At 39.8% G+C, this 16,077-nt stretch overlaps 1 protein-coding gene and 1 long non-coding RNA gene across 4 annotated transcripts in view; one reads left to right on the forward strand and one right to left on the reverse strand.

The window, feature by feature from the left end:
• The window catches only part of ABCB5 (ATP binding cassette subfamily B member 5), a 68,171-nt gene that overhangs the window by 14,392 nt on the left and 37,702 nt on the right, over positions 1 to 16,077 (reverse strand). For both annotated transcript variants that reach the window (XM_056334728.1, XM_056334729.1), the window contains 12 exons: positions 14,652 to 14,855; positions 13,255 to 13,425; positions 10,546 to 10,707; positions 9,823 to 10,062; positions 7,734 to 7,880; positions 7,218 to 7,322; positions 6,415 to 6,492; positions 5,239 to 5,322; positions 3,076 to 3,279; positions 2,146 to 2,246; positions 664 to 804; positions 23 to 179 (listed from right to left, as the gene is read on the reverse strand). In XM_056334728.1, the coding sequence (XP_056190703.1) occupies positions 23 to 179; positions 664 to 804; positions 2,146 to 2,246; positions 3,076 to 3,279; positions 5,239 to 5,322; positions 6,415 to 6,492; positions 7,218 to 7,322; positions 7,734 to 7,880; positions 9,823 to 10,062; positions 10,546 to 10,707; positions 13,255 to 13,425; positions 14,652 to 14,855 (1,794 nt within the window). The remainder of the gene's footprint in view (positions 1 to 22; positions 180 to 663; positions 805 to 2,145; positions 2,247 to 3,075; positions 3,280 to 5,238; positions 5,323 to 6,414; positions 6,493 to 7,217; positions 7,323 to 7,733; positions 7,881 to 9,822; positions 10,063 to 10,545; positions 10,708 to 13,254; positions 13,426 to 14,651; positions 14,856 to 16,077) is intronic.
• On the forward strand, positions 4,507 to 9,960 carry LOC130147504 (uncharacterized). 2 transcript variants are annotated; one of them, XR_008821257.1, is made up of 3 exons: positions 4,507 to 4,618; positions 4,769 to 4,829; positions 9,852 to 9,960. It is a non-coding gene; the product is annotated as an uncharacterized LOC130147504 (long non-coding RNA). The 2 variants fall into 2 exon arrangements; XR_008821258.1 differs by lacking the exon at positions 9,852 to 9,960 and adding an exon at positions 6,328 to 6,402.

Consider the following 16,077-nt stretch of genomic DNA (forward strand, 5'->3'; position numbering starts at 1 on the left):
CCAAAACAATAAAACCCCTTACCAATTTTTCACCTTCTTCACTGTAACTGTCAATTAGAGGTTTTCTGTCCAAAAGCTGAAAGATTCTTTGGGCTGACACTCTAGCTTTGCCATAATCTGGTGCCAGGGAAGCAGACTGACCAACATTCATAGCTGCAAATATGATCGAAGAGAAGACTCTACAGTAAAGACAAAGCATCATGCATTTGAGGTAGAGCAATGCGTTGTTTTCCTCATGTGTAAAACAAGCTTTCAGAATACAGTTTTTCAGCGTCTTTAGATTATGACATTTCTAGAGCTCCTCATGCCCAGAAATGTCATCCAGTATTAGGAAGTTCTATTTGTTCCTATAACTACTTCGTAGATGAGCAACGGCATGACATCACTTTTCTATATAATACCCTCTGCTTAGAAGGAACATCAAACTGCAAAGACTTCTCCAAAGTAGGTGAGCTGAGCTTGCTGCTCACTCTTGCAGCTTCACTGCCTGAATATGCACCTTCCACCAAAACAGCACCTCTGCCCAAACTGTGCTCCCAACCAGGCTGAATTCCTGAATGTCTGTGCCCCATTACCTCTATAATTTGATGAAATAATTTGCATGCATTAAATCACTATCCTGTGTATAATTATTTTTTTTTACATTTTATAAAGTATACTCACATAAATACATTTTCGAAGTTGGTCAGACAACGGGCAATGAGCCAAGCCCCAAATCTGAAGACTGCTGCATTAATAAAGTAGTTTGCACATTGAGCTACTCCATAGGTAAATCCATAGAGAGGGGCTTTTTTTAGAGAATCTCTGATAAAGGAAGAGACTTTCCATAAATAACTCAAAACGTAACCAAAACAGCAGACACTAGCTAGGGCATGGCCAGATATCTGGGTTAAAGTTTTCAAGTAATACAGTGCATCCCCTGAAAACACAACAAATCAGCCCAGAACACATGCACACTCACAAACAACCCCTGCCAGACCCTAGAAGCATCCTGCATCATGACATGGAACTGCTCTTTGGACAGAAAGCAATGAGATCATTTATCCTCAGTTACGCTATCTTGAATCCCTTCCTTTGCTTTTTCTATGGCAGGGCAGGTCACCAGAGCAGTTAAAAAAAATAAAATTTAATAACTACCACATATGACCCACTTTGTTAAGCCCAGCCTAAGAGCTGCCTGCAGGCTTCCACCAGGTCTTCCCATCTGAGCAGGGACCTCTCATCCCAGTTCGGAAAGAGATGTATTGCTGGGTATCCCCTGCAGGGATTCAGACTAAGCCTCTATTTCTCAATCCATCCTTCTGGAGGAGTTTCATTTTGTGTAGCTAATTCAATGCACACTGTATAAGAGTCTGGAGGACTCTGCCCTCATGGTTTCGGATGGTCTCTGAGGAAATGGAAATCTCCTTTCTCGTCCAAGCTGTAAATCAGAGACCTTTGACAGTCTGGATGAATGTCCTGCCCATATCTGGGTATTACCAGATCACCAGACACTGAATTGTAACAGTTTTGGCTGAGGACACATTATGCAATGCATCATTTTCAATTCCTTTTTCTACATTAGTTACCTTGAAGAAGGAAAGAAACAAATTAGATTTTGCGTCATTTTATTTAAATAAAATGTAACTTGAAAAATCTGGCATCCCTGATGATTCAAATGTGTTTCAGTGGAGACAAGTCAGTGGGATGTAGCAGGTCAAACAAGGGAAACATATGAAGTTCATTTCATGATTTCAAAACCATAAAAGGGGAATAAAACTGGTTTATGTTAAAAAGGCTGTGGTATGGGAGTTAACTGTCAGTTCCTGAGTTAGCTAGCATCAATGCAATACACTGAAATGAAGCAAACATATGTCCTATATTCTAGGCATACACAGGCAAATAATATTCTGTAACACACACAGAGAATGCAGTTTACAAAGTGTTTCCATAATGAAAAGGAAAATTCTGTAAATTTTTTTTTCACTCTGCGTTTAAGATTGTATCTTAAAATATATCAAGTGAACAAATTTCAAAACTATGTAAACAGCTATTGATATCCCTCCCAATCTTTTGGGTATTGGATAGTTTGCAAGAAATGCATTTACAGTAAATCTGAGAGACTGAAATCTACAAAGAAAGAATTATTAAAGAAAAAATTCCCACCTATATGGACCATTCAAGCTAGCCACATATCTTTCATAAAATGCTTCTTCCCTGGTCAATGAAGCTACAGTTCTTATGTTTTCAACCGATTCTGTTGAAATCTAAATTAGGAGATAAACAAGTAAGAGTTAATCCCTTACAACCGCAGTCTACGACTTATCTCCTAAATGCTTGATCTCTTCTCAGGCGTTTGTTATTTTAAGACCAGAAAGTGCTTGCTTTAGAGAGGAGATCTAGGTCTATTACCACGTGAGGGAAAGCCCAGAGCAATGAGATGATTCACCCCATGTTCACAAGACAAGGAAGGGGCTGAAGCCAACAACATCTTAAAGTTCAGAACCTTGGGCCAGCACACAGCCCCTGCCTTAACCCATGGTTGTGATCCCGATGAATTAAACATCATTTATAGAACAGGAACAAACCCTAGTCATCTGGACACAGCTTGCAGTTTTGCATGGACTACTTCTGTCTACTAGTGAAGTGCTATCAGGTAAATGACAGCAGTACCCTGAAACTTGAGCACATTAATGGTTTGCTACTTTATTCCATCACAAAATGCAATGTCAGGGCTTGACAACTCAGCCCTGCAATACTGCTGGCCACAGCACAGAGCAGTGCAGGCTACACTGCTCACCCTAGGCACAAGGCACACCAGCGCCAGTGCTGCTCTGTTACAAGCTGTCCCTACCCAGCAATCCACTATGGAGACTTTCAAAAGCATTTTTTTTTTCCTAATTTACAGATGGTTTGTGTTATCTATGTTTTGCTTTTCTTGGGGATATATAAACATTCCCTTCATCCCCCACCCTGTCCTGCCCTCTCCCTCCTTCATTTGGCTTAGAAAATTGAGTCAGCTGTAATATAGCTACAATATTGTCCTTAAACAGTGATCTCACACCATAACCCTGTAGTTAAAACTGGAGAACTTACTCTTCCAGCCTCTTCCAGAGCTTTTTGATCTTTTGCGGCATGACCAGACACAGAACTAACACTTGCAGCATTCGTAGCAATAACGAAAGGAATGCAGGCCAGGATAAGCAAAGTTAGCTGCCAGCCGTATACGAAAGCAATAACGATGGCAGTCAGAAGGGTAGAGACAGTCATAGTCATCAGTCCAAGGCGGCTTCCAGTTGCCTAAGAAAACCCCAGAAACCCCCAAATATCAGTCACTCGAGTTTCTTTTTGTTACTTATATTACCACTTCAAATTGCTGTATAGCCAAGGCCAGCAGTTCAGCTGGAAAATGAAGCCATGTGTGGTCATGTGCATGGACATGATGCACCTACTTACATAACTATTCTTAGACATTCCTTGTACCTGCCGGCACTCAGGCCTTCAAGCGAGGTTGAAATAGTCTAAACAGTTGGCCATAATAGTTGTTTAGTGAAATATGTATCTGGGGACTTCCCACACTACCTGAGGCACAGAAGACTGCAGCCACTGTCACAGTAGGGCAGGTTGGTAGTTAGGTGCCCAGCATTAGGCAAGAAGGCTGTTCTAAATACAGCCATCCACTGACCTGTCCCACTAACTGTGGTGGAAAGTACTCATTCTCACGTTCTCACACTGCTACACGTGGGGTTGGGTTCTCAGAAAAACAGTCTGGGTTTGGACCCTGCAGAAATGTTTTATCTGAGTTGGATAGTGAGTGGGAAAGATGAACTCATACTGAAGAACTCTAACCTCCTCACAGCCTGTGTAACCTTTTCATCAAGAACTTTTAAAATGAGAGATGGTTAGCATCCAGCATCCGGGTGGGCTCTGATCTACAGAAAAAAGGTCTGAAGACAACCCTGTTGAAATAGTTAATCTTCCAAAATTTGGCTTGATGGAAAAAAACAAAAATCCTTGGGTGGGAAGCAAAAATTCTTCTCCCTTTTGCCAAAGACTTTCCTGCCCTGAAAAGACTTTTCTTGTTCAATAGAATTTAAAATAGTAATGATTAAACCAATGCCAAGGTGAATTGTTGCCATATGTTCTAGGGGTTGCACATAAAGATGGATTTGGAAACTTCAGCCAGCGCAGCATGAGGCATGGTACTTACTGACACTGTAGTGCTGCAGAGAACACACTAGCTCTGGAGACCAATTCATGGCCTTAGTTGACTTTTGTAGTTAGGGGACTCTACACACCCCTCCTTTCTACTGCCCTGACAGGGTGATATAGTTCAATACCACTGAAGAAAGCTGGAACTTTAAAAGATGAAAATCACTACGTTTTCTCAAAGACTATTTTCTCACTACAAGCCCATAAGGAAGGAGGACAGGAGAGAGAAACCAAAGTCTACGGAGACTGAAAAATGTAGGGATTAAAGAGGTTTTGACGTACAAGTTCGAAAGAAACAAAGACAACTTAAAACAAACCAGTAAACTTTTCCCCCACAAGTTGTGCAGTGATATTTTTATTTTATTTTTTTTTAAGGAAAAGGGAAGAAACAGACACATTTGGCAGATTGTCAGGGACTGATGATGAGGTAAGCAGTGGGAGGAAGTGGTCAGAATTTGCTCTATTGTCCCACCAGTGTCCACTGCTTACCTCTCCCATACTAGCACCTTGAGTCATTCCTTCCCTTGGTCATTGCCCTCCCTGGTATTCTTTATTAATGCTGGGCAATTTCTTTCAGTTTGGTCTGCTTGTGTGTGAAGTGCATTTGGTGGGGAATGGGAAGAATTCTCTTCATTAAGGTCAGTAAAGGTTTGTATCATCTGCAGATGCAACCTTTTCATGGCACTCAGGTGACACCCATCATAGGATGCAAAAAAATGGGGTCCACTGATTCTGGTCCCCAGCACATATACAGATTTCACTTTGCATGGTGAAGTGGTCTACAAGTTATATGTTTAGCTTAAAGACTTACAGGGAAGGAAATGAAAGGTACATGAACAACTGCTGGATTTTTTTATAGTTCTCAGAAATTATTGGCTGGGAAGCCATTTCCAAAGTGTCAACAGCATGCTATGTAAATGCACCTGCCAGTGTGTGGAGTAGATTTACTACCTTGTGTTTTGAAATAATTTAGTGGCTCTTGACAATTTGAATTAATATTTGTAAGGAAAAAAATACTTAATAAGCACACAAAAGAGAACAGCATACCCCTTTGACTTGGGAAGCATCTGTAGCAAGCCGAGTTAGTAGAACACCAACAGCATTTTTCTGATCATCGTACCATCCAACCTCCTGCAAGAAAAGATGCTAATTTGTCTCTTAAAAATTACATGGTCTTACTGTATTTCAGATTTATCGGGATTACTAATAAAATGAACAAATATTTCCAGCTCAGGTAGCATACAGGGAAACAGAAGTACAAGTCATGATGGCTAACTGCAATATTCTTCCTCCACAGTCAGCATCTTCCAAGCAAACTAAAAGAAAAAGCTTAAATACTATTCTGTTATGAACACCTAATTGTTCACAAAGTTGTGATGTTCTTCTGAATGTACCTATTTAGAAACTTTGATTATAAACCCCTCCCCTTTCACTCAGTCCTTCCATGGGCCTGAAAAAGTTCACTATTGCCTTCTTATAAGTTACTTATTCCATTAACTATAGAAGAGCACTTGCTTATCTATATTTGTACATACAGAAAGGAAATGAGGCTCTTTTATCTCTAAAGGCTATGGCAGATTTTGGGTCTTTTAATCACTAATTTTCCCTATCATATTTCAGATGTTGCTAGGAACCCACAGGTTCTTGATCCCAGTGGATGTGTGCAGTGCCAAGTTATGCATTCTCAAGACTTCTATACAAGTAACTTGAAATTGCACAAATTAACAGGAAAGGTTTAATATAAGTGTACTCTTCTCACAGGTAATTCTTGATGCAATAGGGCAATTTGACTTTTTTGCAGCAAAAAATTATCAGATTGTCTATTTGCTATGGATTGCAGCATGTAGATTTAAATTTAAACAACTAAACAGATTACCCTTAAATCTATATATTACATACTTGCATCATGAGCACTCAAGCAAGGGGAGATTAAGCCTTTTTGGTCATCTTTGCACAGACAGATCTCCACAAATTTGTGTGCTATTAACATGCCAGAAATACACACATTTGAAAAATTAGACTATCTGCAGTAGCAGTATTAGGCCAACTGCACGTGGATTAGGAGATTTTCAGAACAGTCGTACTTTTTCCTAAGCTAGTGGTAGAAAAGATGTATTTTTGTTTTCTTTTCTCCAGACCACACAATTAAAAGCCAATGTGTACCTTGTAACAGTCTGCAAAAGCCATGTGGCTCTCATGATACCCTAGCTGCCTAATTCATACCTGCTGAAGCAGTGCTCTGAAGGACAAAGAACGCAGTCTCATTGTTAGCATTTCCCCAGCCTTCCCAAACATGAATCCCTGGGGGAGGAAAGAGTCACAGTTTCTCATCTGATACTTTAACTCTGTCCGTAAAGCCACACAGCAAAAGCAATGACACCAAAAAGTCTCCTACAACCCCCTGTGCATGTATACATCTTGGGAAAACCACCATTCACATTCCTGGGACCTGAGACTATTCTCCCCACATAAAAGAAGCAACATGGCAATGAAGGCATGAGCTTCGTTGTAACACCTTCTTTGTATACCCCAACAGCACTAGAAGATAAATCAGCCTATCTACTCTGCTACCAGAGACACTCGCTCGCAGCAGTCATAGCAATGGATTTTACAATACAGACACCAATGTGCAGTAACTTTTCTGCAAGCTGTGAAGCACTCATAAGACAACAAACAGTAAAGTTTGCTTGATGGTATGAAAAATACCATCTGCTATGGGAAGAGTCTATTTTGTACTTACTTTGGCAAGAGCCTATAGACTGTCAATGAGAAATGACAGTCTAAGGCCAGACCCTCAGCTTTGATTTCAATCATGCTGAATTCATAATGCCTTCAGTGGCTTATCTAAACCAGCAGCAAATATAGACATATGTCTTTAAGAAAACACACCCATAAACCCCACATATCTCAGGAAGAACCCTGGCACTTCTGCATGTATTTGTAAGCTCTGATTGGCATCTTGCTTCTCAGACTGCACTGATATGCTGGGCAGTTAACTTCTAAAATTTCAGTGTAGTGACACTTACTTGGATTATATATGCTGCTAAGGTAATCACTCCAAGTAAAAGAAACATTAAAGAAAGCACCAAAGTGTTTTTACTCCGCTTTTCTGGATCTGTTTCTTGAAAAGCCTATGCAAGAAAAAACACAAAAATGAGTATGTAGACAATAGTGCCAGTTACATAAACCAGCCTTCATCTCAAGAAGCTTGTCTACTTCAATTTCTCTTCGCAAGTATCCTGGATCCTGAAATCTGTCTGCAGTCAACTTTGCCGAGGGCCAGAATACAGTCCAGCTTTCCATTTAACCTACATCTCGCTTATTTGTTCCTCCAGCTCCAGCTGTTGTTCCTCCTTTCCTCTGCTAGTTAGATGCAGCTCCACCAGGCTCTGCCTCTACAGGGTCACTTCACCAACACGTATCCATTTTTCATTGGATCCATTTATACAAGTGAGTTTTACCCAGTCTTACGTGGGGAGAACTGGCTGAGCATGAGCGAGGCTCACAATTGCAATGCCCTTTTGTGAAATTCACAAACTTACCCCAATGATTTTTCCAAATATAACAGCAAATGCAGGATGGACCCCACCTGAGACAGCAGCAGCAATCACTCCCAGAAGTACATACAGCCATTCAGGTTTGTTCAGAGCCAGGATTCTTGAGTAAGGCACAACAGGGAGATTTTCTTCCTACATGAAATGGAAAGCTGCAAGTTTTCCATGGAAAGTTGCAGAACATTAAATTCCTCAGACAGTGGGTGTTCATTAGGCTTTGAGCAGTGAACTGTCTTGGTAAATTACTGAAAGCCCTCTCTGTGCACTCAGAGTGAGAAAACATGCTGGAGATCCGCTGCTTTGCTGTTTCATATCCTACAACTTCAACTGCACTGTAAAAGTTTGGAGGCAAAAAACTTAAAAGGCGAAGTCAGGAGGGGAGAAAGGCCAGGACCATTCATTGAAAGTCAGATAGGAGTGGTCACCATGAATGACAAATAACACTTGAACTTTTATAAAGAACTAAAAGTCTCACTGTTCGGAGCACAGAAAAGATTCCTCCAATTCAGCTAAACGCTAGTGGGCTGGCAGGAATGCAATTGGGCAGAGGGGTCATCTTTCTCTTTTAAAAACTATAGCTTATGCATCATTACCAAAGCATGAAAGAGGCATATGTAACAGTCAGTTAGCCCGCATCGCCTTTGAAAGTACAAAAAAATGCCCTGTTCTGCTTCACTAATTTATTCAAGTGCCTATGCCTCCACAGGGGGAGTTCTGGAAAAGCACAAAATGAAAACATTGGAAATGAGACAAAATATTAGGCAGGATTATGAGTAAGTTGTTCTTGCTTCCTGGTTATATTATGCCATGTTTTGGATGCTGAATGAAGGTGGCTAAGCCTTAACCATAAAAGTGGGCTGAGCTTCCTGAAACAATTACAACTGCTGGATGCTTGGTTTCTTAATTTTCTTGTGAATACAATGAATACTGAAGTCTTGAACATGAACAGACACGGCTTCCTCCGAAGTCTTAAGCAGTATTAATACACAGACAAAAAGTATCTTTTGAAGTTGCATTCACTTTTTTGTGATAGCATGAAGGAGGTGGATCCATTCCTATTATCTGAAATATGTATTAGCTGGAAGCTATATTTTGGTGAGAAGGAATATCAGTAGATACAAATTACACTATTTTAAATAATCAGATGTTGTATTACAGATGAGATCCTAACTTTCATAGCTTTGAAAGGTTCCATAGTTTTCCTTCAGATTTAAAATTCTATTTCTTCACTTCAGGCATCCTGAAGCCAGGTAGAAAAACCAAAATCCAAAACAACCCACCAAAACCACTCTTCCAATGCATTTCATGCAAAAAACTGCTGTAGTTTAAGCACCACAAAACAAAACCAAGTTTCTGCTGACCTCCCTATCCAAAGTCTGATCCAGAGTCCACTAGAAATCTGCTTTTATTGATTGCCATGAACATGTTTTACCCAACTGGTAAAAAAACAAATTTCTGTCTCTAAAACCTGAACTCCTATATAGCTTTTATTTCTATATGACATTTGTCAACTACAGTGTTTTACCTGAAAAATACCTCCAGAACTGGATGTTTTAAAGCATATGCTAAGACTGAGAGGGAGAGAGAATAATGGCTCTTTTATTTTTAATACACCTCACAATGTCAGGGTTTTGATATATGTTTTTTTCCTCATTTGCCATAAATATAATATGATATTCCAAAGTGCCTTAAAAATTGGTATGCAGAATCCAGGGATTACATTATTCACCAGTATTCACAACAGTGACTGTCAGGAAATAATGAAACCTGTAAATGAAATCTCACAACTAATTTTAATTAGATGGAATTAAAACATCAGTAACACTGAAATAATGCACTTAATTTTATGAAACATGACAAATCAACAGCACAAGTTTTTTCCAGCTCCACACTAAGTCAGCAAGTGTTAAAATGAAGTTTTTTTAGTAAGTTGTACACAATTTTCCCCATACTCCTAGGACAAATACTCAGCCCCGTTGCACTGGCAACCAGCTATGTAAAAGTAATTAAAGCTATGTGCTTTGAGTTTATGCTTACATGTTATCACTAAAATTTTAAATTTAAGTTTAAAACCAACCTCCAGCTCTTTCTTTTTCTTTTTTCCAGAGGACTTTTTCTTAGAAGAGCGTCTCTTGCTCTTATATCTGCTGGATCTTCTTCGAATGCTGCCTCTCCCAGGGATCACTGATTCTTCAAAACTATCTTGAAGAGTCAGCTCCTCCACAAGATCATTTCTGTAATTTTCCTCATATTCCTCACCTCCTGTGTCTTCACTGTCTTCTGATGTCCCATCATCTTGAACATTATTGCTACAACCCTAGTGAGAGTTCAGGAAATACAAGGTATTTTGAAGCAGGGAGAAGGAAGAGTATATTTTTCTCATGAGTACTGCTGTTTTAATCATGTGATCGCTGTTGCCTATAGGCCACATATTTCAGTCTGTAATGGCAGAGCAGTAGACTATTTGGTACTGATTTTTTTTTTTCTTTTTCTTTTCTCTTATTCTTTAAGCAGTCTATGGAATCCACCTGGAATCTAACAGTTCTGTGGTTGTGCCATAATTATGTAGTCTGTGCCTTCAACTCACTTATGTTTTTGACATATTGGATTGCGTAAATTTGAAACACTTTTATGGGTAAAACACCCAAGAATTCCAAGCCTGTGTCCATGCCCAGACTAGAGTGACTGAGCAGCTGCCAGCTGGACAACATGCAGGAACTACAGAGAGAAAATGGCTCCGCATACCAGCATTTCACAACTTTGTGAAATGGAGAAAGAAAATAAATAAATTTGCCCATACCTGCTGCATTACAAGGGAATAGTAGACTCCCTTCTGCAACATGAGTTCACTGTGTGTTCCTTGTTCAACCACAATGCCCTTCTCAAATCCAGCAATAGTGTCAGCCGTCCTGATGGTAGACAGTCTGTGAGCAATCACAATAGTGGTACGTCCAGCGCGAGCCTTACAGTAAAACAACAGAAGAAGTTTACATTAAAATGTGCAAGAAAACAGCACAGAAAAAAAACCAAAATTATTTTAGGCATTTATAAGATAAAATAAATCCAAACTTTAAAAATTTTTTTTTTTTTCTAAAAGCAAAGATACATTTTTTCCTGGTTTCATGTCTCTTGTTTAACAGTCTAAGGATACTTTCATTTGCCTAAATCAGGCAGAGAAAACCACATTAGTATTGTTAGACAGGCAATGCGGGCTGTAATTAAGGTTATTTGACTTTTTACCAAACTTGAACGATTTGAGTTAAAGTTGCCCATAAAGTGTTTCCATGTGTATGCATGGGAAGGAAACGTGGCAAGAATACTTAGATATTTTCTCAAAATAAAGCTAGTATAGCTAGCATATAAAGGCTATTTTCTTTATATACTGTCCATGCATATTTTTGGAAGTATAGTATTAGCATGACTTCTGACAAGACTTTACAGGAAAGTGTAGAGGAGCAGAGCACATCTGGGGTCAGAAATGGGGTTTAGCCACTCCCTAAAGCTTTCTCCCAGTCTTTTGAAGTATGCTACATCTCAAGTCAGGAGCCTGGTGAGATTTGGCGAGGAGAGCTGCTGAAGCCTCCATCTGCAGGTTACATGTTCCATTCCTCTCCAGCTCTCACATGCAGACCAGTGATGTTCAAAGCTCTCATGCAGCAAATAAGCACACGCCAGCTTGCAGCTGCTGGAGAGTGCAGCTTTCCTGCTTGCTGATGCCTGGAGCAGATGGTAGCTTGGGGGCAGGAAGAGAAATTCAAGAGAACCTCACACAACAAATGTTCTGCAGTCAAGGAGTCTGCTGGAAGTTACTTGCTACAGAAAACGTACATAATATGGGCAAAGGAACAGGAGTGTGCAGAAGATGAGGACAGTTCCAGTAGGTGAATGCTTCCATGGAGATCTGGCTTCTTCCCCTACACCTGCTATCTAGTTATCATGGATCTGATGCAAGTCACTCAAAATCTGTCGCAGGAGGTCTGCCTCAGTGCAGTTTTCATGCCTGTGCCCTAACATTCAGAGGTGCAGAGTAGCCTTCACAGCTGCAGTTGGGAGCTGTGTTCAGCATAAGCAAAATACTTTAAAAGATGCAAAGTTATCTGAACAGCAGCATACTACAAGTATCTGCATATGACTGCTCTGAAACAGCGTGCATTTGTGAGGTTAATATCTCTGCTTCTCAGCTGTAAAAATACTGAACAATGTTAGCACCACTTTTTCCACTCAGGGATACTAAGAAGAAATTTGTAAATCCCATTTGGGGACTACACCAGTAAACATCAAAAAGTTGTGAAAAAATTAGTAAGTTATGATTCAGGGCTCATTTTGGTGTGTTCTGGGAACATGCTGAAGGATGAGGAAGAAAACAGAACAGTTACGTTAACTGAGCGATCTCCCTCTATGTTATGCACCAAATGAAGCAATAAGCTTCTGGAAAAGTTTAGTATTTGATTATGGAATTAAAGAACATACAGAAGAAATCTAAATTACAGCTGAAACAGCAATCATTTAGTGCTTAACTTTGCAACAAAATATTATTTATATAAAAATTAGATTAGATTAATATTATTTTTGCATCTATGTGTTACCTCAATATTAATATCAGTATAATCATGTGGATATAACCAACAGCTACGTGTTACCTCAGATTTAAAATGGACTGGTAATGAAGGTGACAAATTCTGTAATAACTCTTATTTCTCTGTGCATAACTACTGAAATGAAAGGCAGGATTTTTCACTTAGCTTTTAAGAATACTTTTAAAATAAACATTAGATAAATGAAAAAATATTCCAGCCCAACCATGAAGTTCTTTTAATCAAAGCCTTTAGGTTCCACTACATCTTGGTGGAAACTGCTGACAAAGGAGGGCTGCAAGGAAGGGACTGTGAGCTGATGGGACGGAGTCATGGTTAGAAGTTCTGACAGCTCTGCTCTGCAGCAGTGCCAACCCTAGAGCTGTGGGGCTGATAAAAAACACAAGGGGGCAGAAATTTAGTATTTGTAACTGGCTCTGCTTTTGTTCTGTGATTCCCATTCAATGTCTGTAAGGAAAGAAAATGGCTAAATCCCAAGAGCTTTCTGAAAATTAGGAAGCAACTGTTCAACGAAGAATGAATACTAGGAATATCACACATTTCTATTAATTCACCTGAAAGGCCAGTCGGTCCTCATACCTTGCCTTGGTAAGTTGCCATCCATATTTCACCAGCATATGAACAATTGTGATTTGAAAAAGGGAGTGCAGGAGACCCAAGTTAGTTACACATGATAAAGTGTCTTGGTAATTCATAATAATGCTAAAAAACCCCAAATAAACATGATACTTAAGGAGAGTTTTGATCATTTAAACTCCCTGTCAAAACACTGAAATTGGAACATCCAGCCACATTTTGTTTTCCAGTGTTCTTGGTTTCAATGGAAACCTGCGCTGCAAACTGCACATTAATTTTTCTTAAGTGCTATTACACCTTTTCATGGCAACTGGTAGCTTCAATATTGTGGCTCCTACCTTATCAAGAGCTGCTTGCACTATGGATTCACTCTGAGTATCTAGTGCAGATGTAGCTTCATCCAGAAGAAGAATCTTGGGATTTCTTGCTAGGGCGCGGGCAATAGCTATTCGCTGCTTCTGTCCTCCACTCAGCTGAGCCCCTCTTTCCCCCACTATGGTGTTAAATTTCTGAGAAAGGAGAAAACAAAACAGAAGCTGTGGGACATCTCAAATGAAATCCTCACTTCTCTGTGTGCTCATAAGTACTCAGCTTTTAGACAAGCGGTAGCTTTATCTGGCTAACTTGAGCATGGGCATAGCACACATGAAACTGCATCTATCCACGTAGCCTTTAGCCAAGCCCTCCCACCCCCATTACATACTTTACATGCCTAACTTTGAACTTATGGTTCTTCAAATCTTGATCTTTACTGCTTGCACAGAGAGTGCTTCAAAACCTGGGTTTCTGCAAGACAAGCCTGTAAAAGGCATCTCCATTTACTGAGGACTGCCTACCTGTCCAACAGGGTTGGGATCATAGAGACTCACCAGGACCTATAACATTGCCTCCTCTGAACCCGAGACCCACCTCCCTTCCAGAGCCATGGCTTGGTTCCTACTGTCACTCATTCAAGTGGCAAGTCTCAAAGTCCAGTGTAGTCTTTTATTATATAGTTGTTTAAGAGTAAATATTGTCAACTAACTTCCTAAGAAGGAAGTTCAGAACAGATTGACACACTAGAAATAGTACATGCTTGAGAGATGGGGGATGAGCTCTCTGAGGTAGAAGAAGAATTTGAAATCAAGTCCTGGGTGGGCATTTTTTCCATGTCTTTTTAACTGCAGGACCAAAAGGAAGACGATATCATTGTCCATTCCTGAGGATGTGTTTTGAATGACTGATCTCACTTCCCGCCCACACCTTGAAAGTAGTAAGGCACCTACTGCTAGGAGAGGGCTCAAGGCTGTGAATCTCAGGCAGAGGGAGAGCTCAAGCTCCCAGCTGCTGAAAACGGCCTTGGTTCAGGGCATACTTACCTACACCCCCCATTTCTTATTGAACATGCAGACAGCTCCTGACAAAGAGTTTCGGATTTCTGCATCTTCTCTTTAAGAGCCCAACACTTCCCACACCTTGTGAGATGGGTAGGGATGGTAATACAGCTGTGAAGCTTCCCTTCTGAGTTAAGGCACTGGCAGCTTTTCCAGACTTAGGCACAAATCCTTTGAGGGTAACCAACCAAAGGCACAGTATCTAGCCCAGAAAGGCCCTGAACTGAAAGCTGCCGGAGGCTATAAGAGTATTTTGAGAAGTTAAACTACAACTTGAATACCCACGCTCTCCCCCTCAGAAACAGGACGCTGGCCTAAATGGACCTTTTATTCTTACACTCAAAAGAAGTTCACAAACTCACATCAGGCAGTCTAGATATGAAGTCAAAAGCATTGGCTTCCTTGGCTGCTTGCTCAATTTCAGCATCAGAAATATCTTCTCGGCCATAGCGAATATTTTCGGCTATTGTTGTTGCAAACAAAACAGGTTCCTGGCTCACGATACCAATATTTTCTCGTAGCCACTTTACATTAAGTGTCTGAATATCCCGACCATCTAAGGTAATCTGGTAGAAAAAGTGTATGTCAAAGAAGTTGAGAAATGCATTTTTTTCAGAATAAATCAATTAATTACTATTACTTAAATATCAGCTACAAAGGCAAAAAAAAAAAGTCTTTAGCAGAAAACTATGTTGGGGGAGAGTTAAAACTGTAGTTTTTTATCCATTACACAAGCTAGTAAATGGTGAGCAGCAGCATAAACAGAGGTTTGTTCTCCTCCCCCACCCCCAGTAACCATCTTGTCCAACCTGGCTTAAGAGTTTTCCAGCTCTCCTGCATATTTTTACCCTGTTCTCATGCCCCTGTGCCAGTTTGCTGCTGTTGCAGTTGTGGCTACACTACTGCCTCTGTGGCCGTACTTTACACCAGATCAAAGAAATAGTCCAAGTTGACTAAAAAGGAAGGGGAAGTTATTTTTTATCTAGATCATTTGCAATGTGGTCCTGTGAACATTGATTGACATTAGCACAGGGGAGGAACTGAGGAACTGAGCAAACTGAGGCATGGGGACAAGAATGAACAGTCGCAGAGACAACAATTTTAAGAAACAGCTGTGTTGATAAGATAGCCACCTTAATACACTATGTAGTGATAGTTCAGCATTTAATGTTTGAAATGCTTGCCTAGTTTCAACCTGCAGTAACAACTACTAAGTAGCATTCTTTAAATATGAGAAGAACATTTCACTGAAAAATATATTGTTTGTTTTCCTCCTTTTTCCCTTTGGAAATTTCTTATGGGAAGTATTTATCATTTACTGACTGGATCTAGTGTTTAGAGGTAGAGCAGATGTACAACGTGTAATGATGGAAACTTCTGCTGTGGGTTAGAAGATAGAGAAAATGAGCCAAGAAAACAACCACTTAAAATAGGAAAACTCCAGGTTTTAGTTTATGTTCAATGAACAGAAAGCGAAGCACAGCAGGGCACTGCTGGATTATGTTTTGCTTAACAAAAAAATGTTAACAGAACCTTAGAAGCCAATTACTGATTAAAATAATTTTAAATTCTGATCTTGCATCTATTCCAAGATTTGTGGTATTTACTATTTCTGGCATAGTAGTGCAAGAAGAACAATGAAGTCAAGCCAACAGGAGAAGATAGTTAATTTGAAATTTAAATTGTGCAAATACTGAACTATGCAGAAGTATACTCAAATTCAATAAAAAATAAAAATAAAAATCGAGGTTCAGTCAAGTATGGGAAACTCATTTTTATCCTAATAGT

This window comes from Falco biarmicus, chromosome 4 (assembly GCF_023638135.1).
Source record: "Falco biarmicus isolate bFalBia1 chromosome 4, bFalBia1.pri, whole genome shotgun sequence".
Classification (NCBI taxonomy): Eukaryota; Metazoa; Chordata; class Aves; order Falconiformes; family Falconidae; genus Falco; species Falco biarmicus.